At 43.4% G+C, this 24305-nt stretch overlaps 1 protein-coding gene, 1 long non-coding RNA gene and 1 other non-coding gene across 3 annotated transcripts; 2 read left to right on the top strand and 1 right to left on the bottom strand.

Moving 5' to 3' along the window:
• Window positions 1-21435, top strand: LOC120643772. The gene is made up of 3 exons (XM_039920244.1): window positions 1-244; window positions 12933-13204; window positions 19958-21435. Exons 1-3 carry the CDS (start codon window positions 226-228, stop codon window positions 21365-21367), a joined length of 1701 nt encoding a protein of 566 aa, XP_039776178.1. The 5' UTR covers window positions 1-225; the 3' UTR covers window positions 21368-21435.
• On the bottom strand, window positions 18943-19077 carry LOC120646582. Its single transcript, XR_005664484.1, has one exon. It is a non-coding gene; the product is annotated as a small nucleolar RNA Z247 (small nucleolar RNA).
• Window positions 21436-22660: 1225 nt separating the features above from the next.
• Window positions 22661-23216, top strand: LOC120646122. The gene is made up of 2 exons (XR_005664288.1): window positions 22661-22726; window positions 22962-23216. It is a non-coding gene; the product is annotated as an uncharacterized LOC120646122 (long non-coding RNA).
• Window positions 23217-24305: the final 1089 nt, after the last annotated feature.

The raw sequence follows: 24305 nt of genomic DNA, 5'->3' as shown, positions 1-24305 counted from the left end.
TCCAATCCAATGCTGTTGCTGCTAGTTGTCTCTACACTAATTTTGTGCCCATAAGCTTTCACGTGTGCTCGCATCCATTAACATCGGAGGTTACTATGTATGTTTGTCTAGCTATATATATAAGCTAGCGGAGCAGTAGCCGGAAGTATGTAAGAGATAAGTGCAAGGTCTACACCGCCACCGTCGTCGCTGCTTCCTACTCATTCGAGTCAAGTAGTGTCACGCATGGCGCAAGAACAACAAGGTACATATGCATGTATAGTAGAATATAATGCTAGCTATCTCCATGTATTCATAAATTATACATTTTTATTTGTACAGCATGCACTACATAACATTTATATACCTGTCTAGATACATAATAAAAATTATACATCTAGATTTGCCAAAACCATCTACAATTTGGAACAAATGGGGTAGCATATATTCTTGTTGAGTATTTTGGTTTTATTATCATTTCTACAGTTACTCTTTTGCATGCATTGAGGTTTGTATGGACAAACATGTTTTCCAAGTGCTGGCACACCACCCAGCCCACTTAGCAACAGCTCACATTTAATGCAAGCAGGGGAAACCTGTTCTCCATGCTGTGGGTTGTTTAGAGGTGTGTGGGTGGAATAAATTTATCCAAACAAGCCTACTACTGGGGCATATATATATACACACACACACACACACACACATATATATATATATATATATAGGTTAATTAGTTGGATTATATGATCGGGAAGTTCGGGTATTTCACTCTCAGCCGGTGAGCTAATTAACATTTTGTAATCTTGTTTCAAATATTTTGACCATTAAATGATCAATGAAAAAAATTAGCTACAAAGTTTTAGATCTTGTCAAGAAATACATCTTTGGTATATAGCCCGTCTACATCAGAAAATGTTCGAAATTTTTGAAAAATCAATCTCAAAATATGAGAACTTAAAATGAATATTTGGAACTTTTCAACTACGAAATTGTAGATCACTTCGACCACTGCAAATTAAGTATTCATTACCATGTCAACATTCAAGATCGATCATTTGAAAATTAAATTTTTTTAATTTTCAATCTAAGAATTTCAATCATATTTTGGCAACTCCATAAAAACTTTGGTATAGACTATGTGTACATCTTACATTTCAAATTCTAAGAAATTAAAATGAAAATTTGGGACTATTAAAACATTTCTAACAAAAACTTGTCAACTAAAATAATTTTGGTATAAAGTTCATCTTCATCAAATTTCATATAAAAAAGTTAAAAATTATGTTTGATGTAAATATTTCTAAAGGCGGTCCATTTAATAGTGCCGCCTCTATTAATCGATATCTAGAGGCGGTATCCTTGAATGCCCACCTCTATTAATAGACATTTTTTGGAGGTGGATATATTAAGATGTTCATTTCTATATCTCTGTAAATAATCGATTAACATAGACGATCTCCTTAAAATGGCCACATTAGAGGCGGGTGTTTGCCTGAAACCCACCTGACAATTTATAGAGACGTCTCCTAAAATGTCCGCCTCTGCTAATCAAGGGTATATCTCCTAGAATCTCTTTTGCAGTACTGGCCGTGGAATCCCACACATGTATATAGCTAAACTAATATATATATATATATATATATATATATATATATATACATATATATATATACATATATATACATATATATATACATACATACTCGCGTGTAGCTACTCTCACCATCAGTATACTATCATATGTATGTCCACATACTCATTTATCACTTTGAGTATGTTCGCATACTATTTCTAAGATACTTCAAAGGGATATGTATGAAAAATTTCAAAGCATCCCTATTTTTTAAATATATTAAAATTATACCTTAGTATTAGTATATAAAAATAAGTATGTCCATATACCCTACGTATAGTCACATACCCAACGTATATACCATCATAGATATTCTAGTATGATCACATACTTCATGTACATACTCTTCATTGGATCAGATACGTCCTATATCATGAGATACACATATAGGAGTAACTACAAGCGAGTGTAGAAAGGAATTTTCCAAATTGTTCTCGTTATTACTGAAGACAAAATTGTATACGTCCTATATATATGACTAATAACTGAAAACAAAATTGTTCTCGTTATTACTTAGCAACCTATGGTCTCATGTTTTTGAGGGTTTCATTGTATCTGTGCATATTTTAGCACACCTCTGTTGGTTGTGTTTTAATGAAACACTTATGATGATCCATTATATAAACGATGCACGATTTTCACATTTTTGTTTATATATTGTTCAAAATGCACTCAAATCTGAAGGGGTAAACTTGCTGATGTGATCAACTTTAGGTTTCTTGACCATTGTTTTCTTGACAGTTGCTGATATGATTAAAAAGTAGGGACCTAGAGTAAAAAAAATCTACTCTAGTAGGGTCCCTACTTGAGTCCCTAAAGTAGGGAGCATCCCAAATCCACCCCTTGAGCCCATCATCTCCTATGGGTGGCTAGAGAGGTCCCTAATTTTATTTTATTTTATTACTATTTCTCTCCCTTGCGCGCTTGCAAACTGCCGCCCCGTGCTGCCACCACCCTGAGCTTGACCGCCCCCCAGCCTCCAGAGCTGTGGCACCAGCATCACCGCCACCCCTAAGCTTAAGCACACTGCCACTCCCCGAGCTGCAGCACCCACGTCGCCGCCCCTGACCTCAAGCACCCCATCGTCCCCTGAGCTGCAGCAATCCCACCCTGCCCTAAACCTCCAACACCCCCCGCCCCATCCCTACATACGGGTTTGACCATGTCGTGGCCCTCTCGCCCCGATCCCGATCCGACCGGAGCCTCACCAGGCAGCTATCCTGCCATTTATCGCTTGCCTCACTGAGCCAAAGCCCTCTCCTTTCCCGCCACCAGGCTCCGCGGCGAGATTCCTCAAAAACTCGAGCTGGACCAGCGCCACCGAGCCAAGTCTGCTGGCCACCAAGGGAGCTCGAGTGTCACCACCTAGGTTCGCTCTGAGCCTCATTCGCTACAACCCGAGCTCGATTCGCCACGCCGCCCCCCTCCTTCACACCAGTGCTCGAGCTTCTGCCGCGGCAGACATGAAGGAGTTGCAACGCCCCTCTTGATCCGCCGGTGGAAGGCTAGATCTTGTCGGCCTGAGCGGTTGCAACCGGCACCCCTCCTCTCCCGCTGAATTTGCCCCGCTCGTGGCCCCTTCGGCGAAACAATAGGCTGCCCAGGTGCTGCGGAGTCTGCGGCAGAGGGGAAGGAGAGAGAGAAGGGAAAGAGGAGGAGATAAGCTAGCTTTGACTACCGACCCCACATGCCATAATAGAAAGGGTGGACAATAGATTGGTAGGTGGCTCCCACTTGCACTACTGGAAATCAAAATTTCTGTGTGTGCCAACAAACGCCAGAAATATAGGGGAAAATTTTTCTGACGGCCAACCAATAGGCAAATCCCGACAGGGATAAAATGACAGAAATTAAATTTGCCTGTCGGTCTCCCGATAGAAATAATTTGCCTGTCCGTCTCCCGACAAAAATATTTTCTCTGACGGGATTTTCCTGAGGGCCGCCTCACAGAGAAATTAGCATCTGTCAGGTTTAGGAAATCATCCAAAATCATTACCCTGTGGGTCCTGCCCGATAGGAAAATCTCATTTCTCTGTCTGTTCTCCATCAGTGTTATAAATTGTATCCCTGACTATAGTTTGACAGAAAAATAATAAACAGACCGATAGAAATAGAATCACAGGCATTTCAGGTGCTAATATAGCATCTTGCAGTATCCTTCACGGTATAGTTTTGACAGAAAAATAATGAACATACCAACAGAAATATGGTCCTGATACATTCAGCTCAAAGATACATATATGGTCCAGATCACTAGCATAGAGGTTCAACCAGATTACAAAGCTAGAACTAAACTAGATACATCAACAACTAGATAAAGAAATGTCTTTTCCTTCACTACATAGAGCATAAAGGTCCATGATCATTCTAGTCTAAGTTATCATTGTTCAGCCATATGCTGTCCAAAAGACAACCATGTGTTCAAAAGACAAGTCAGCTGGCATGATATTTGTTGCTGACTGATGATTGCACCAACAAAAAAAATGAGTATATAACACTGACTCACAAGGTCCATGATATTTGTTCAAAAGACAATACATGAATATTTAGTAGTCAGAATAGATTCATAAATATACCACAAAAAAAAGAGCTTTACCTTGAACAAGGACAATTCAAGCCTCTTCCTTATGTGTAATCTGCTGGTTGACTGCATATGGGGACCCCCAGGTCTCATCCCTGGAACAAGCTGCTACTGGAAACCAAATTCCAGCTGGAAGAATGTGAATATACCATCAATATCCATTTAGTTCAGCATATTAGCTAATGTAAATGAAATGCTTGATGCAAAGAATGAGTATATAACAGGACTGATGTTGCTAACTAACTGAAAGTCATAAGTGCAAAACAATAATAAACTATGCCTCACTTTGTATGCCAGTACAAGATAAAAATTTCATAACCAAAGATGCAGTAGGAGAAGGGCACCTTATCAATTGAGTTTAGTGCAAAATAAGACATCAGTATCACAATAGGAAGCAATACAATGTAGTATGCCTCTTAGACTAAACAAAATGTTCAGGTTCTGAACTCTAATTCTAAAGTTTCAGAAGACATATTTTAAAAGTTAAAAAAGACAGTAGGAGAAGGGCACCTTATATCGTAAAATAGAGGTTGTATTCCCTATATGGTCAACATTTCTTTGTTGCTTCAACATTGTTCTAGATGGCAAACGGCCAATCATTTGCCAGCTCTTCTTTTACATGAAGCTTTAAATAAAAATACTGCTATGTGCTAATCTATAGTAAACACTTGCACCAATCTATACTAAACACTGGCACCCTAATTTCACATTTAATATTAGCATAATGCAGACTCGGCTGGTTTGAGGAATATACATGAAACATTGCTTTTCTATCTTCTTTGCGCTCGAGCCAGGGGGAGAGGTGGGAACGCCCAGGGCTAGGGTTTCCAATAGTAGATGCGATCTGAGCCATCCGATTAGTGATGAATGGACAAAAAAGATTGGGTCGTATGGGTACAAACGGCCCAGTCCCATGTTTTTGGCCCATTTAATCTTTTATTCTTTCTCCCAACTAATTAAGGCATCTTTATTAAGTGACAAAAAGATAATAATCTTATATGTACCAATACATTTTTCACATGTATTAGACTGCATATAGGTTGCCTTGCAGAATATTCAATAATTTTTTAGCTCATTTACTATTTTTAATAGTTTAAATGATTTACTGCATATTTATTGAAAGTAATTACAATTTGAACTACAGGTATCTCAACTAATATTTAAAAAATTACAAAAAATATATTTTAAGAATTTCCGTTCCATTATAGCTCATAGCCTAAAAATAGATGAAAAGTCAAAATGTTTGTTAGGAAAAATTCAAACTTCTATTTCTAAATGATCATATAGTAATTATAATAATATATAAATTTAGTTAGAAAATTCTAAAAATTAACGTGGCAATATATTCTTTATCCATAAGATTTCCATAGAAAAATGAATAATTTTAATAAAGTAAGATCATATATTATTCATAAAATGGTACATCTCTCATATAGTTTCTTATAACTCAAAGCAAATTTTGAGATTTGCATACCTCATAATATTTTAAACTCGTATGCACCTCAAATTTTGACACAATCCCAAGTTTGTTGTAATATTAGAAAAGATAAAGTTATATTAGCAATTGTTATGCAAAACACGTGTATATTGATTTTAGAAAAATATCACTAAATAAAATATATTGATTTTAGAAAAATTTAGAGAAAAGAACTATCAAATTTGGAGTTCATATGAGGGATAAATACCAATTATAAATTTTAATTTCAGATTAAAAATAAAAAGATGAACCATACACGTATTCTTCACCTAACTCTAGATGGCGCAATTTCCCTATGAGTTGCACATAAACCGATAAGGAAATTAGTATTTCCCTATGAGTTTTATAATAACCGACAAGGAAAGTGCAATTTTCCTGTGAGTGCAGGAAGCCGACAAGAAAATTATCATTTCCCTGAGAGCCTTGGTGGTACTGTCAAAAAAATTTAGCGGCACAAAGGGAAATTTCGGTTTTTAGTAGTGTTGTCATGACAGGTGGCTCCCATTTGTCATAACAGGAGTAGGGGTTGGGCAGTAGGTGCAATTGATGGCAAATAACATGGCCGTAGAAAGTTGAGACATCAGCTCCTACTCAATAAAGTATGGGCTGGAAGTACAGACTGTTGCTGGAGATGCTCTAAATGTAGAGTATGTTGCTGGAGATGCTCCAATCAAAGAGAAATATACAAAATTATTCTGTACACTACTACATAAAACATTTATAGGGGCGGGTAAAAATGTATTTTCAGGGGCGGGTGCCGCACCTGAGAAATATACAAAATTATTATGTACACTACTACATAAAATATTTATAGGGGCGGGTAAAAACGTATTTTTAGGGGCGGGTGCCGCACCCGCCCCTAGTTTTCGCAGGGCGGGTCATGGGCTCACCCGCTCGTACAAATCGATTTGTAGAGGCGGTGAGCCCATGACCCGTCCCTACAAATTATTTTTTGAAATATGAAAAAATACGAAAATAGCAAAATAAAAATAAAAAATATCTCTGCTAACCGGCCACCATCACAAGGCCCTATCCTAGGGAGATACGATTTTTTGACGATATATGCCCATTTGCATAAACTGGGATTCAAACCGCGTACCTCAAGCCTCGCTTGCGCGAACCTTACCTACCACCACACTACGCAACCACTTGTGACTTAATGGGTATGCTATTCTTTTATACTAAATCTGAAATCAATTTGTAAGGGCGGGTGATGCCCTCACCCCCCTACAAATGATTTTTAGGGGCGGGTGATGCCCCCACCCGCCCCTACAAATAATTTTTAATTTTATTTCAAAAGTTTGTTTATTTCAAAAAATAGCAAAATACATCAAAAAAAGGTCAAATTTTTAGCATAAGCCTATTATGATATATAGAACTAGGAAAAAAATATCAAAACTATATTTCAGCATATATAGTACCTAAGAGTGTGAAACCATAGTGTATAATTCACTCACTCAACTATCTCATACAACTCAAGGCTAATTTAATAGTTTCCACATCCATAATCACTTTATTCGCTGAAATATAATTTTAATATTTTTTCTGATTCTATAGATCACATTAGGCTTATGCTAAAAATTTCACCTTTCTTAGATGTGTTTTGCTATTTTTTAATTAAATAACTTTCTATAATAAAACTAAAACTCATTTGTAGGGATGGGTGAGGGGGTGATCCGCCGCTAAAAATACATTTTTTGGGGGCGGGTCACCCCCTCACTCGCCCCTAAAAATATCATTTGTTGGGGGTCACCCCCTCACCCGCCCTAAAAATGGACCCATTTTTAGGGGCGGGTGAGGGGGTAATCCGCCCCTAAAATGTATTTTTAGGGGCGGGTCGGTTTCTACAGTAATTCCACTATATTTGTAGCAGTGGGTCAAATTTTGAGCCACCCCAAAAAAAATTTGGGACGTTGGTATAAATTATTTTTATAGTAGTGGTAGCCGCATGCATGCGTTTGGACTCCAGGAATTAAAATATTGCAACGCAATAAGGCACGATTTGGTGAGACCACCGTACCTGAGACCTGGGATAGATGATTTAGCTCCGTTCATTAGCCGAGAATAAGTTATTACTGCCGGTTCTAAACTTCTCATCACATACCAACTGGGCTACACGACACATGTAACTATATAGCTGACGTTATTTTTTTAGCTACACATTTTAGAATCTTATATTGTATATTTAACTCGCAAAACAATCTTAAACGAAAAAAGTTTGCAAAGTTGTAGATCTTATCAAGTAATATAACTTTGATGTTGACTTTGTCTCCATTCGACATCTATTATCTTAATATAATAGTGTTAAAAGAAGCCACCAAATTCGCCGAGAGGGTCTAGAAATTCTCATATTAATCGAAAAAAGAGAAGAATTTGCACCGTTAAATTTTATGAAGATCTAAGGGCCTAAATTAATCTAAATAGTTTGTATAGAATACGATATACCAAAACTCAGAATTGAAAAAAAAAGAAAGCTGATGCTGATTTCAATACGGATTGGAGCCAATGACTGATACATGCCATCCATATTCAGCTATTAGTTACCGAATGTAACAAAGAACGAATTTGGCAAGCACATGTACTCAAAAGCTTGCCAAGCACACTACCCGTACTAACACATGTCCACACATAATTTGCTATGCACCATCGTGATATATCCACCGCCGTGAGACATTTATTCTTTTCAGCTAACCCAATCAAATAGAGTTATCAAATGTTTACATTAAAAAGAAGGGATGGACATCAAGTGATCGATGTTGTTACGTAGATTTGCGTGTATGCTAACTTATTAGAAAATCAATATCCAGTGTTTCTTTGAAAACCCGGCATGTATTAATTATTTTAATACTTAAGTGTGATACAAAGTCATGACATTCGCTATAGAGCATATAAATTACCATGTTAGTCAATGAAAAATATACTCTATTGTCGGTCTTCCGAATCACCGGCGAGTAGATTAGTGTCGCGCGTCACAGGTGCGAATGGAATCGCAAGGGAAGACACAAGGATTATACTGGCTCGGGCAGAATGTTCCTACGTCCAATTCGCACCGCTCGTGCTCTTGCTCAAATTTGTAGTAGGGGGTTACAAATGATCGAGAGAGGGAAAGGGCTCCCAAGTCTCTGGGTTGCGAGAGTGCATGTGCGAGTGCGAGTGTTGATGGTTCTATTGTTCCATCGTCCCCTTCCCCTGTTTCCCTCCTCTCCTTTTATAGTCCATGGAGAAGGAAAGGGTCAGATACAGGAGAGGGGAGAAGAAAAGAAAAGAATAAAGTGAATGGGTCGGGCACCTCCCGACCCTCCTTCGTTGTTCATACGCCGTAGCAGGCCCGCAGTCTTTGACGATGGCATTAGGCTGACCCCAACAGCGCGAGACAAAAGCAATTTTGCCTCGCGCTGGTCACTGTGCATGCCTCCGCCAGCTTCCAACAGAGGAGGCATCGGCCGATGCATTTTGCGTTTGGAGGAGAGAGGGAATGCAAAAATGCATCACCTCTCTCCTCGAACGCATCAGCGGCCTCCAACCACCTTGCCTTCGCGCCACCGCTCGGAACGGAAGGAGGGGCCGCTGTCCACCGTTCCCGCCGCCATGACCGCAAAGGACCTGCGCTCGAGGTTGCTCTGCCGTGGAGCTCGACCGGCGGTGCGCAGATCCGAGCCCGAGCTCCGGCGGGTTGAGGCAGCCGGTCCGGCGGCAGCGGGAGCTCCTTCCCCTTCTCTTCCCCTGCTCCGGCGGATCCGAGCCCGAGCTCCGGCAGATCCGAGCCCGAGCTCCGGTGGGAGTCCACCACCAGGCACGCCGGCGCTCCACCGCGGCAGACCAGAGGAGGAGGAGGTGGCGGAGGACTAGAGGAGGCGACGGCGGAGGACCAGAGGAGGCGGCGGCGGCGGAGGACCGGCTCCGGGCCCTGGCAGAGAGCCGGCGAGGGAGGTGGGGCGGAGGAGGGAGGAGGGAGCCGCCACCGCTCGGCCGGCGTGGCGAGGGAGGAGGGAGCCGCCACCGCTCGCCATGTCTCGTCTCGTCCTCGCCTTGTCCTCGGCCGCGCGCGAGAGGAACGGCCCTCGGGATGCTTCTGCCTTTGCCTCCGTGTGTTGGAGATGAGATTTTTGCGACACTGCTGCATCCACTATAGATGAGAGGCAAACTCGATTTGCCTCTCCAAAATGCACATCCACTATTGAAGTCAGTCTTAGATTGCGTGAGTCAACCGTGCCTGGTCCTGTTGGAATCATGGTGGATGGGATTTGGCGTGCGTACTGTTAATGATGCCCCATGGATGATCTCACGGCCTGTAAGGGTTGGTGGGTCCTATCACATCCTCGTCCGGACGGGTCATGATGTTCCTGGCGCAGACTTCGTGGGGGAGTGGTTGAATCGTACCCCCTCGGAATGGTCTTGTCTTATCGTCGTCCTCTCTTCTCATGCTGATGAGTGAGTGGTTACATCCCTGCGCATGAGTCTTCTTTCTGACCAGAGGGTGGCCCCGTGCTCAGAGGGGGTGATATCTCGACCCTGTTTGGTTTGCGTAGTATGAGTAGCGCACATGATTTTTGAAAAAAAAATTTCATGTATGAAGTACTAAACGAAGTTTATTTGCAAAATCTTTTTACGGATGGGTGTACTTTTTCACGACGAATCTAATGATATCAATTAATCGATGATTGGCTACAGTGATGCTACAGTAACCATCCTCTGATCGTGCGGTCAAATGTCTCATTAGTTTCGTCTCGCGATGTAGCGCAGGGTTATAGAATTAGTTTTGTAAATTACCTTTATTTAATATCTCTAATTATTGGCTAAAATTTTTTGTACTAGTGCTACTTCAAACAAACAGGACCCTCATCGTGTGGCAGCGGTGGCCCTTTTTGCTGCGAGTTGGCGCCTGGCCCTCTGGGTCGGGCGAGGCGGATCGTCCCCCAAGGGTTGGCGTCCACCCCTTGGGTCGGGCGAGGCGGAGCTCGCTGCCAAGGGTCGGGCGAGACTGTTCCCTTCAGTTGAGTCGGGCGAGTCGATACTCGGCCTGGCCGTGGGCTGTCCCCGGCTTGATGGGCCGTTGCCAATCGTTGAGACCCTATCTTGATATTCGTCTGTGATGTCGTTTACTTGGCTAATCCTCGGTGGCTTAGCATTTTTTATGAGTGATTGGGGGTACCGTTAATTTTATCCCCAACATTTATCTTGAACAAAGAATTCAAAAATATAATATAAAAATATAGTCATGCTATCTGCGCGGTTGCTACACTTGGAAAGTGCAGTAATAACCCATATATGAAGATTAGGGGCACAATAATATCATGGCCTAAAACTATTAATTTATTTATTTTCTCATTGAAGAATAGTGGGCGGTCACTGCCCGAATTTGCAGGCTCGATATAGTTGATTTTGAGCTAAAAAAATAAGGTTTTTTATTTGTCCAACCCAAGCTCGATTCTACCCACAAAATGATCAGGTGTATTTGTCATGCGTGTCCGTCGACCGCAAGCTAAAACACAATTAAGCATTCATGTTTCATGATGGTACGGTAGCTGGAAAGTCTACTTGGAAGCAAACATAGGAGAGAGAGTAAGACTATCTGTTTACTGGTACTTCGCATAAAAAGAAATCATACCATTTAGGAGTATCAAATAAAATCTGTTTATAAATTTTTTTGCATAGACGAGTGCTAATTCGCGAAACGAATCTAACGAGCCAAACTAATTCATAATTTGCTATAGTGGTGCTACAACAACCATCCACTAATTATGGATTAATATACCTCATTAGATTCATCTCGCAGTTTTTCCCCAGGGTTCTGCAGTTAGTTTTATAATTAGACTTCATTTAATACTTATAAATAACAAGATTCTCTTTAATGTGATATAGTCTAAAGTGTAGCCCCTGGATCCAAATAACCCCTAAGAAAAGGGGGAGGACATATGTTACCAAGAGAGAGAGAGGACGAGCACAAATGAGAAGTCTATACAACCTATCTCAAAAGTAAATTAGATGACCCAGGAAGATGAGTCGTGCTGGGACAAAGATGCAAAAGATGCAAGAAAATATGGGAGTATAAATGCAATAGGGTTGTGGCAGATTTAGACTGGGGATTACAGAAAAGAAAAGAGATTTGGATATGATGAAAACTAAAGAGGGTGCATTCACTTCTCACAAAGATTTCAATGCAAACTCAAAATTAAATTATGAATATTATTTCTGGTGGTACACACTTAGGGCCTGATTGGTTCTCTGCTGCCGGCAGCCTGGCTCGCGCTAGCCATCCAGACCCGTGCTGGACAGGCTCGCGAGGTGCAGCGTCAAGTTGTTTAGTTCACGTTTCCCCAGAGCTAGGTCAGCCAGAGCAATTGATTGGTTATATGCTTAACTAGCTTGACCAGTCACTTTTGTTTGTCTGGATGCTGGCCCCCACGCTTGCTCCTGCATCACGGCAGCCAGGCTCACCGCGTGCGACCGATTTCCACGTTCCTCGGGAGCCAGGCTCGTGGGAACCTTTTGCACCGCCGGAGCCAGGCTCGTTACCTCGTGCAGGTATCCAAACAGGCTTAAACTGCATCCCGTGAGCCTGGCTAGAGGTTGATGCAGGGAACCAATCAGACCCTTAATCACTCGCCTAGATATTCTTCTACAAACCCTAAGGATAAATTATCACCGTGAAAAAAACGTACATTGCTGGTCCAAAAATAATCAAATATGATCCTATTAAAATGTAAATATTTATATATTTTATACAAAAGTTTTTATTTTCTTTTATATTTATGTTTTAAAAAGATATGCTATAGAATATGACGATGAAAATTTTTTGATGATACTTTGATCTGTGCCGTTAGAGAAAAAGAAATAAATGTTACTACTAAACAAAGACTATTTGAAATAATTTATTTTGATGTAAAATTGCATATACTAATATAAAAAACCTAGCCACCCGTGCTATTTGTGTGGGCCATCTTGCTAATTATTAATCATGTCAAATCTGATTCAAGAACTTGTAATCCATCTCAAATTAAAAAAAATTGTCAACTACAAAGTTCTAGATCTCTTTAAACTCTACAGATTTTTTTTGAAAGAACAAATTTCTACAATTTTAATATAAAGTTCATTTCATCCGATCTTATATGAAAAAGTTAAGATTTTTTTGTGCAAAACAGCTATCATTGTCAGTTCAAGCCACTCAAAGTAGTGCAGGTGATAAGCCGATAGTAAATGTCAGTTCTGTAGTGTGGCTATACTATATAATAACAATGAATGACACACGTGGATACATGCAGGCGAAGATGATATAGAGATGCAAGAAATCCGAGAGGAACGTAGTGGCAGCAATTTCCACACCACGGACGCATTGTTATTCGAATTCCCTACTATCAAGAAGGTCCTGGACAAATCACGTGCCGCCATCCACGACAGTGCTAGCTACTACAAGCCATGCCATGTGTCGATCGGCCCGCGCCACCGATGTTCCTCCCACCTGTTGAGGGAGGCCGAGAAGCGGGAATGGCTCCGCATTTTGAAAGCAGTTGCTAATAAACGGCCAGAGGTACAGGTGCGGTATTGGTCACTCTCCCATTGTGATTTTATTTTAGGGTTCATAATTTATTATCCAACAAAACCTGTCACTGCATGTCGTTTTTGGACAGGTACATACTAGTACATGTCTAATTAGTCCATAAGGCCGGCCGGCCAAGCCTTAGTGGGGCTTTTATATCTCAATTTTCAACACTATCATATTCGTTGGAAATAGCTAGTGTATATAAGTTTATCCCCATAAAACTTATTTCATTTCATGAAACTTTCATCGTCTTTTTCTTCATTAATACTATAACATGTTAACTTATCATCAAATTTCTATGAAACGCCCACTAAGAATGACCTGAATATATAGCGTTAGTCGATCTATGGTCATTTGACTTACATTACTGTTAGGAGATGCTCATAGTATGGATGGGATGAACCATGGGCCAAGTATACCTGCCAGTTTGCAGCCCAAGGAAGGTACGCGATGGAGCCTGAGTCAGTACAAAATAGGAGAGCATCGCCACAGGGAAAAGGGGGATCGATCAAATATTCAAAACTAGAACACCTTCTCCTCCTGTTACTCCCTTGTATCTGTTCCTCCTCCAGCAGGTTCCCGGCCATGTATCTCTGATTACCATATATATTATTGAAAGTAAATCAGACGCATGAGCATGGGAGAAGCGCTGCCCCTAAACTCAGGGTGCTAGCGTATGCATGTTTATCTTGATGTGCAATGCACCAGAGAGTTTACAATATATAGGGCTTTAGAGATTAGATCGGCCAAACTAATTTACAAGAGATATGTTACAACAAGAATTCAACAACTCAATCTATTGGCTGCCCATATCTCTAAGAGTCCTAACAGATTACATCATCTAACACTCCCCCTCAATCTGATCTTTGTAGGTTAAGATTGTTCTTGAAAATTTCCATCTGTCGAACAGTCAGAGCTTTTGTAAACCCATCTGCCACTTGGTCCTTTGTAGAAATATATTCAACTTCGAGCAATCTTCTTGCTACTCTTTCAAGCACAAAATGATAATCAACCTGTATATGTTTTGTCCTTGCATGAAAAATAGGATTAGCTGAAAGATACTTAGCTCCAATATTGTCACACCACAACTTTGCTGCTTGCGGTGTTTGAATACCCAATTCATACAACAGTGTTTGTATCCACATAACTTCTGCTGTAGCATTTGCCACTGCTTTGTACTCAGCTTCAGTGCAGCTTCAGTGCTTGACCGTGACACAGTGGCTTGTTTACGAGCACTCCAAGATATCAGATTTCCTCCTAAGAAAACAGCAAAGCCACCTGTTGAACGCCAATCATCCAAGCAGCCGGCCCAATCAGCATCTGAGAAGGCAGTAATGAGCGATGACGACGACCTGCAGATCTTAAACCCAAGCTTAGTTGTGTGCTTCATGTATCTCAGAATCCGTTTCACCGCTGCCCAATGAAGAGTAGTTGGCGCATGCAAATATTGGCACACTTTGTTCACCAAATAAGATATATCCGGTCTGGTTAGTGTCAAATATTGCAAAGCTCCAACAACACTTCTATAATTTGTAGCATCACTTGGACCAAGTGGAGAACTTTCATTAGCTGACAGTTTTTCTGAAGTAGATAACAGTGTACTCACCAGTTTGCAGCTCATCATGCCAACACGTCTTAGGACATCATTTGCATACTTCTCTTGAGTCAGGAGGATGCCATTCTTTACCTTGTTTACCTCAATTCCAAGGAAATAGTTTAGATCACCATGGTCCTTCAAGGCCAACTCTTTATTCAAATCTTGCAAGAGCGCTGGCGTTGCATCCCGTGTAGAACTAGCAACAATAATATCATCAACATAGACAAGTATAAACATCATAATTGTTCTCTTACTGTAGTAGAACAGAGACGTGTCGGCCTTTGATGATTTGAACCCGAGCTCATGCAATTTGGTACTCAATAATGAATACTAAGCCCTTGGTGCCTTTTTAGACTATACAAAGCTTTCTCTAAATTGCAAATATAATTAGGAAGTGATTGACTCTCATATCCTGGAGGTTGCCTCATGTAGACTTCTTCTTCTAGAAAACCATGGAGGGAAGTATTTTGCACATCTAGTTGTCGTAAGCTCCACCCTCAAGATACATCGATTGACAATATGATTCTAATAGTAGTTGTTTTAACTACAGGGCTAATGGTATCCTCATAATCTATTTCATACCTTTATTTAAAGCCTATTGCAACTAATCTAGCCTTGTATCTGTCAAGACTACCATCCGATTTTCTCTTGACTTTATATACACATTTGCAATCTATTATATTTATGCCTTTCTTTGGTGGAACTAGATGCCAAGTCTTGTTCTTCATTAGAGCCAAATATTCTGAATCCATAGCTGCTTTCCAATTTCTATCATCCATGGCCTCATCTAGATTTTGTGGTTCACCAGAAGAAGTAAGAAAGCCATATTTAATAGTGCCATCAGTGTATGCCTTCTCCTTGCGAATTCCACTTTGCAGCCTTGTTCTTGGACATGTATCCGCTGTTGGAGCAGAAGATCCTGAGGGTGCAGTGTCCGATGTGGTCGTTGGAGCGCTCCACGTGTCCTCTGGCGCATGCTACTCCCTTCAGCTGCAGCCGCGCTAGGCCGCGCGGAGGCTGCTAATTCATGCGGACAGAGAGCGGGCGGGGAGCGGCCGACAGCAGGTGTTGTGGCAGGCGAGGATTAGCACGGCAGATCCGCCACCGGTGGACCTAGATCCCGGGGCGAAGCAACACCAGGATCATCACCGGATTCTCCCGCCTATGGAGCCGCATCATTCTTGTGCTCCGGGCAGAAGTTGTTGTCATCACCTTTGCAATTATCTGATGCTCCAGGGCTTCTGTTTTCTTCAGGATTTTCACACAAATCATCAGAGAAATCAGGAGGGTTAGTCACAAGGTCAGCTATATGTTCCGGCCCAAAATTATGAGAGAAAAGATGGGAAGGGAGGAGGGCTATCTCGGACCGAAGACGAGCTCCTGTGTTTGGATGAAGAGTAGAAAAGGGGAAAATTGTTTCATCAAAGATAACATCCCTAGAAACATTCACACGCCCCGTGGATATGTCAAGGCACTTAAAGCCTTTGTGAAGATTATTGTACACAAGAAAGGCACACTGTTTTATCTGAACTCGAGTTTGTGTTTGTTGTAAGGACGTAAGTTTGGCCAACAAGCACATCAAAACACTCGAAGAGACTTGTAATTTGGTTTTTGTTTGAAGAAACGCTCCAAAGGATTTTCGAAATCAATAACTTTGCTAGGAACTCGATTAATGAGATATGTGGCAGCTAGAAAGGCTTCATCCTAGAATTTCAATGGCATCGAGGCATGAGCAAGACGAGCAAGACCCACCTCAACTATATGGCGATGCTTACGCTCAGCTGAACCATTTTGCTGATGAGTATGTGGGCATGACACACGATGCAAGATCCCAACTCGATCAAAGAAAGCATGAAGCTTTTGATATCCCCCCCCAGTCTGCCTGCATAGCAATGATCTTGCGATCAAATAATCTCTCAAACAAACTTTGGAATTCATGGAAGTTTTGGAAAACTTCCTGTTTGTACTTAAGAAGATAAATCCATGTGAATTTACTGAAGTCATCTATAAAGCTCACATAATATTTTTTTCCCTCCTACAAAGGTGAGGGTAGGACCCCAAACATCCGAGTAGATAAACTCCAGAGGATAGGATTACTAGAAACACTGAGAGATTTGGAATAAGGTAACTGATGACTCTGAGCTTTTTGACAAGCATCACAGACATACTCTTTATTTGACTCACTAGAGCAACGTAAACTATTGCTATTAACTATTCGAGTAACAATAGGAAAAGACGGATGACCCAAGCGACTATCCATCGATCAAAAGGGGGCTTGACAGCTCCAAACGCTTGCTTCATTGGCGATGCTAAAGGGAGAGGATAAAGTCCTTTGTGGCATCTTCCTTTAAGGATCGTGTTCTTCGTGGCCTGATCCTTGATAATAACCGGGATAAAACTCAAGAAAAGCTGAATTATCTTTAGCTAGGCGATGAATAGATACAAGATTTTTGGCAGCTTTTGGAACATGAAGAATACTGTTTAGATGTAAATTGCGAGTATGAGTTGGAACAATAGCATGACCTATATGACTAATCTCCATACCTGAACCACTTGTCGTGTGTATCTGATCATTGCCTTTGTACTTCTGATGAGTTGAGAGCTTCTCAAGATCACTAGTTACATGATCAGTACGTAGCCCCCGAATCTGTATACTAGTTGTTGTCAACTGTGTATGTGCTTGTGGCCGCAGCAACCAGGTGCTCATCCAATACATAATTCTCATCAAAGTGATGTCAACAGTCAGTAGCAAGATGTCCTTTTTTAAAGCATACCTGACAGAGAGGCCGACTGTGGTTGGAGTTTCCACCCTGTGAACCCTAGTTGAAGCGCTGCTGATTGTTGGACTTTCCATGTCCTCGGCAGAGCCATGGCCGCGATTTCCTAATGTACCACGACCTCGGTTGGAACCTTGAGTGCCACACACTACTACAAAAAAAAACATTAACCGCGACCTTTAAAAATAGCCTTGGAGGCGGGCAGCAACTATAACCGCCTCGGTTAATGCCTCGAAATTAACCGAGATGGTCAATTTTTTATTAATGGAGGCAGACAAAAATAATCGCCTCCTAAAATCAATTAACTGAGGTGGGCAATGTAATATAACCGCCTCGGTTAATTGCGATTTATCGAGGTGGTCATTAAAATGAAACCGCCTAGGTAAATCAATTAACGGAGGCGGTTATTTCATAAGGCCCGCCTTCTAAAATCTGGCCCAGCCCAATACTAGAAAGCAAGCCCTTATATATAAACATGACTTAGGGTTCCGCTGTCTCTCCCTCAGCCCGCCCCTCTCCCTTCGTCAGCCGCCCCTCTCCCTCCCCTGAGCGCTCCCCGACGCGGCTGCTCCTCTCCCTCCCTCAGCCGCCCCTCTCCCTCCCCGAGCGCTCCATGACTCGGCTATGGCGCCGCCCGGCGCAGCTCGCCCCGGTGTCGGCGCCCCGCCATGAGCAGCCGGACCCGGCGTTGCCGCACAGGTTGGGGGGGCTTCGAGCTACGCGCCCCTCGGACGCGGGCGAGGCGAAGCCGGTAGATCCGGTGGCGGCGTGACGCGGCGGCTTGCACGGGGCGGTGGCCTCCGTTCGCATCCGGCAGCGGCGTGGGACGGCGGTGGTGGCGCTCCCTCCCTCCTCCGGATCTGGCATGGTAGGGCGGAGCCGCGCCCTCGAGCGGCGGCGGTGGCCCAGAGCTACAGCGTAGGTGGAGGGCGGCGGATCTGGGGCCGGCGAGGTCGGATCCGGTCGCGAACCGGTGGATCCGGGGGCGGGGAGGTGCGTGCGGCGGTGGTGGGCAGGAGCTGCCATGTAAGGCGTCGACGTGCGGTGTGCGGCGGGATCCGGCATGGTAGCTGCGGGTGGGATGCGCGGCGGAGCTACCGATGGGCTGGGCGGGCCCGTGGACGGGCTCGCCGAGTTTTTTTTTATTTTTTGTTTTCTATTTACTGAGGCGGGCGTCGGCCAACCGCTTCTGATAATGCACAGATTAACGGTGACCTTTTGGTAGAGGAGGTTGCCTTTGCCCGCCTCCGGAAATATAAAATGTCTGCCTCGGAAAAGAATTCTGTAGTAGTGACGGCCCCCTCTGTTGACATTATTTGCAGAGGAGCATGAACCATCTTGCTGAAGATCAAGGCAAGTCTCAAACCTGAGTAGTTGGGCGTATAACTCACCAACCGAGATTGGTTCAACCCTAGTGATTAGGGCAGATACCAACGGATTGTACTCAGCTCGAGCCCGCTGAGGATGTTGGTGACGACTTCATCATCTAGCGGCTTGCCTGCAGCTGCCATCTCGTTGCTGAGAGCTTTCATCTTCCCAAAGTACTCGGTGATGGTCATTGATCCCTTCTTTGTTGTGGTCAACGTGAGGCGCACGTTCATTGAACGGGCACGCATTTGTGCAGTGAACATTGCCTCCACGGCACTCCACGCCTGAGCTGCTGTTTTTGCGACGGCGATCTGCGTGAGCATGTCCTTTGTGTCGGACATAAAGAGGAAGCCAGGGATCTGTTGATCCGTAGCAAACCACTCTTCATAGGCTGGGTTGGACACCTTGACGAACTTGCCGTCGGTGCCCTTCTCTTCTACCTCAGCCTCTGGAGCACCGGTCTTGCCAATGATATGGCCTTCTAGGTGATCACCGCGTATGGTGGTGAGGACCTGCGCTTGCCATAGCGCATGGTTGCTCTTGTTCAACTTCTCCGTGATTTGGAAACCGAACAAGGGGTTGGTGATATTGGAACTGGACGCCATGATGAAGATCTAGCAAAGAGAAGCAGTTTAGGCTTTGATACCATGAAAGTAAATCAGAAGCGCGACCATGGGAGAAGCGCTGCCCCTAAACTCAGGGTGCTAGCGTATGCGTGTTTATCTTGATGTGCAATGCACCGGAGAGTTTACAATATATAGGGCTTTAGAGATTAGATCTGCCAAACTAATTTACAAGAGATATGTTACAACAAGAATACAACAACTCAATCCATTGGCCGACCATATCTCTAAGTGTCCTAACAGATTACATCATCTAACACATATGCATCAATAACTCACTCTACTACTCTATGTCCACTTGATATGCTTTCTTCCTCGAACTCTTATCCTTTTCATTCTAACAACCACTAATTAATCTGCATGGAAATTTCTGCATTCGTAGCATGGCGGTGAGTCTTTCGGGACGACGGAAGGAGCACAAGATTTGGACGATGAAGCTTGGGTTAAAGAAATTAGTGCACAGCTGAATAGTGCCCCTGCCACGAGGTACTACGACCACGACCACGCTGATGGAAGCTGGAACAGTACTGGGGAGGACTTGGCACGTGTGCTCTTACTTGATGGGTGCTACCTCATCGCTCAGTACGCCGATGTTGCGAAGACGCTGCAGCAGCACAAGAATGCACATGCATCGAGGTCATCACAGGGACAGGGAGGCCCTTCGAAGAAGCTGCGGCAGATTAGTGCGGAATTCTTGTGCAGCGGCATCTGCGGCAGCGGCAGCGGCAGCAGCAGTGAGCAGCAAAAGGAGGAGGAGCAGCAAAAGGAGGAGGAGGAGGAGCATACCCGTGCAGGGAGTGACGAGCAGGTTAACGATGCACTGATGGTGCGGGACACCTGGTTCATATTGGAGAATCAGATTCCGTTCTTCGTGCTTGAGCAGATCTTTAAGCGTGTAATCGGATGCGCGGCCGCCGAAGTCATTGTTCGCAGGAACTTCACAAATCGTGCACATGACCAGTTGAATATCCAGCGGATGTGCATCAGCAGAAACCACCCCGCCGCTTCCAAGCTGCTGGATGAGACACCTCAGACTACTACATACCATCTCCTGCACCTGCTGCACAAATTGTTGAAGCCACATAATAAACCAGAATCAGAATCGCAACACAAATCCAGATCCAAGATGAGGAATGGCGACAGAAGAGCAGCAGAACGCCAGTGGCACCGGGCCACGGACTACAGCATGTACGCCAACGTCGACTTCAAGGGAAGAGATATTATTGAGGACAACAACCACAGTGCTGCTGCCGATGTGCTCTCTGTGCTCGACGTGCGCATCGAGGGACGCAACGTCGTTATCCCTTGCCTGCGCGTCGACGGGGACACCTGGACAATCCTGCTCAACCTGATGGCGCTGGAGGGGCAGCACCCATGGCTGGGCACCTACGTCACGGCTTACTGTCTCTTCATGTCGCAGATAGCCTGCACGAAAGAGGATGTGGAGCTCCTGGAGGCCAAAGGTGTCATCGACAGGCATCTGAGCACGCCGGAGAGTGTCGCGGCGGACTTCTCCAAGCTCTGCTATGGCGTCGTCTTCGACAAGAACGACCCCGCCGCAAACTATCTCAAGCCCCTCTGGCACCATCTGGACAAACGCTACACGAGTCGACGGCAAAACGCTATAGCATGGCTCCGTCTGAATTACCTAACTTGCAGGAATGTATCAGTTCTCCTCGGGGTTTTCTCAGCCATCATTCTTCTTGGCGCTGGAGTGCTTAGTGCAGTCTACCAAGTTCTCTCGTATTATCACCCACAGAATATCGCACCGGCACCACCACACGGGCACTAACTTAAATTATTAGTTTCCAATATCAATACCGTTCACCTTTATTTTTATTCTAATATACACGTTTTAGCTTTTTTACGATACATATAGCTTTTATTATGTGTCTACACATAATATATATATATATATATATATATATATGTATAGATGCATATATAGCAAAAGCTATATATAATCTATATCTAGATGCATAGCAAAAGCCTAAAAAAGCTGAAATGGAGAGAGTATGCAATAGGTGACGGGTACTGGTGTGTTATTACTCCTGCCGCTTTCAACTTCAATGTATTGTGTGATTTTATGCACCTTTTATTTTATTCTAACATGTAATGTATAAGGGGTACTTGTGTGTTATTATCCCTCACACTTTCGACATCAATATATATATATATATATATATGTGATTTCATCCACCTTTTATTTTATTCTAATGCATGTAATAAGTAAGGGGTCATACTGGTGTGTATGTTATTACCTCTCCCAGTTTGCTCTGTCACCACCATGGCCATGTCATCCCGGCGCTCCCGGGAACCCAACCATGACCATGTCATCCAAAATTCCCGGATCCCTATGATAGACGACTGACGGTTCAGCACTTACAATTCGACCATGGCCATCACTACTGGAAACCGATTTCCCCCTGTGGGTGTACCATATCCCTGAGGGTTTTTTCAAGAACCCACAGGGAAATCCATTTTTTCTTGTGGGTTTGGAAAAAACTCCCTGGAAAATATTCTAGCACACAGGGAATTTAATTTTTCCTTGTCGGCTGTAGGATAACTCACAGGGAAATTCCCTAACACATAGGGAAATTTCTGTATGCTTTGTCGATTGCGACAAAACTCACAAGGAAATTTCCCAACACACAGGGAAATTCCTAATTTCTTTGTCGGTTCTGAAAACACACAGGGAAGGACGGGCAGCAATCAATCCATTGTTCCCGCGCTCATTTTTTCCTCCCGCGGCACGTGATCAGGTTGGCGCACTTCTTTGGCACCCACAGGAAAGGAAAAGTGATGGAAAAAAAAAAAGAAAAAAACAAACCAGCGGCCTTCATGTTACTAACCCTAGCAACCCCTCCCCCCCTCCCCCCGTACTCCCTTTGTCCCTCACCTCGCCCCCCCCCCCCAACCAGCGCCGCCAACCTCATCCCCAGCCTCGCGAGGGAGCGCCCCGCCGCCCCAAACCAGTGGCACCTCCCAAGCCTTGCAACCCCCTCCCACTAGCCGACCAGCGCCGGCCCCAAGCTTCGCCCTTCCCTCGCGACCCTCGCCCTCCCCTCCTCCCACCTCGCGACCTCCCTCCCCTAAAACTTGCCAGATGTACAGCTTGTGACTGGTTCTCCTTGCTTGCAATCCTGCTAAGGTAACAAATCCATGGATTTCCCCTAAAATTGTTGTATTGGTTCTCCTATATTAGATCGAATCTGATCTGTACAATGTATTAGTGATATCTAAAGCTGTGATGCCTCATTGATTTAATTATTTTACCTCAGTTTCTGTTGTAATATTGACATGGCTGCATATTTTGTGATCGATTGCATACACATGATATTATTCTGGAAGTTCTAATCTCCTGCCCTTTGTACATTGTATTGAAGACCTGTGGCTGAACAAGGACTGGAGGAACCAGCTGGTGGGAAGATGCAGTGAACCAATGGATGAAGAGGAAGAAGAGACTTATGATCCAAATGATTTCTGAATTTGTAGTCTAAAAGAATCTGTACTTGCATTTTCAAATATGCACCTGATATTTTATTATTAATTATGTACTTGTTATTTTATTATATCATCACTTGTTTCACTATTAAATCTGCAATTTCTGTATTATTATTAAATCTGCACTTGCTGTTTCAGATTCTTCTTGTGTCTTGTGCTATTATTCTCGGTGCATCTACTAACTGCCATTATTGCCAGTGAGCTATGACTGTTGTATTCTATTGTAAAATGGATCTAACTTGCTGTCCCTTTGCAGATGGCCCGCGGTATTCGTCATGCACGCATCAATCGTGCCATGGCCAGGTCTGCCTCTCAAAGGATTAGCGCCTCTCATGGTTCAGCCACTACTGGTGATGCCTCTCAAAGGACCTGCATTGCTGCTGCTCCTCAAGTTGAGCAGCCTAAAAAAAAAGAGGAAGGAAGCCAGGGCCCCAAACAAAATTGGCGCTGCCACTACCAGGAACCAAGGTGGCCCTTGTACCAAGTGGTGACCAGTGAGTACATTAGTAATTGATGCTTTTAATTAGGTTCCAGTCACTACTAGAAAACGAGCCAAAGATCCAGGCCAAAAGTACCGGCTAGTGTTGCAACCGGTACTGATAGGAGGCATCAGTACCGGTTGCAACAACAGCCGGTACTCTTGGCCTGCGCCGAGCGCCGGCCAGGGGTGCCGCGGCACAAACCGGTGCCTATTCAGTAGCAAAGGCACCGGTTTATACCACTAGCAGGTACCGATTGGCCCATGCATCAATGGCACCGGGTGGAGGAATGACCCGATGCTTATGGAGCAGACATTAGCACCGGGTCATGCCCTGACCCGGTGCCACTGCTGGCCTTCGACATAGGAACCGGTTTGAACTTTTAACTAATGCTGATTAATTAATTTTAGCACCGGTTCCTTTTGCATCCAATCGGTGCCTTTGGCCCGCCCCTATAAATACCCCACCCCCTCCCCCACTCCAAGCTGCCGTGAACTCACTGTTCATGGCAGCAGAGTGAGGGGAGGGGAGGGGAGGGGGATTTTTTTCATTTTGTTTGTTTAAAAGGTTAGTATTTTTTCTCCATGCTGGAGCAAATTAATTTTTTAGATGTGGTTAGCAATTGATTTAGTTTATACATGTGATAAACTAAATTTAGATATAGTTAGCACCTAATTTAGTTTATAGTTGTTATATTAATTGTTATACATCTGATAATTATTTTTAGATGCAGTTAGCACCTAATTT

This window comes from Panicum virgatum, chromosome 8K (assembly GCF_016808335.1).
Source record: "Panicum virgatum strain AP13 chromosome 8K, P.virgatum_v5, whole genome shotgun sequence".
NCBI lineage: Eukaryota > Viridiplantae > Streptophyta > Magnoliopsida > Poales > Poaceae > Panicum > Panicum virgatum.
This window is presented reverse-complemented; position numbering and strand designations above follow the sequence as displayed.

Coding starts and splice junctions, on each gene's coding strand:
- LOC120643772 (XM_039920244.1), top strand. Junction 13,205..19,957: donor ATAAACGGCCAGAGGTACAG/GTGCGGTATTGG, acceptor CTGCATTCGTAG/CATGGCGGTGAGTCTTTCGG.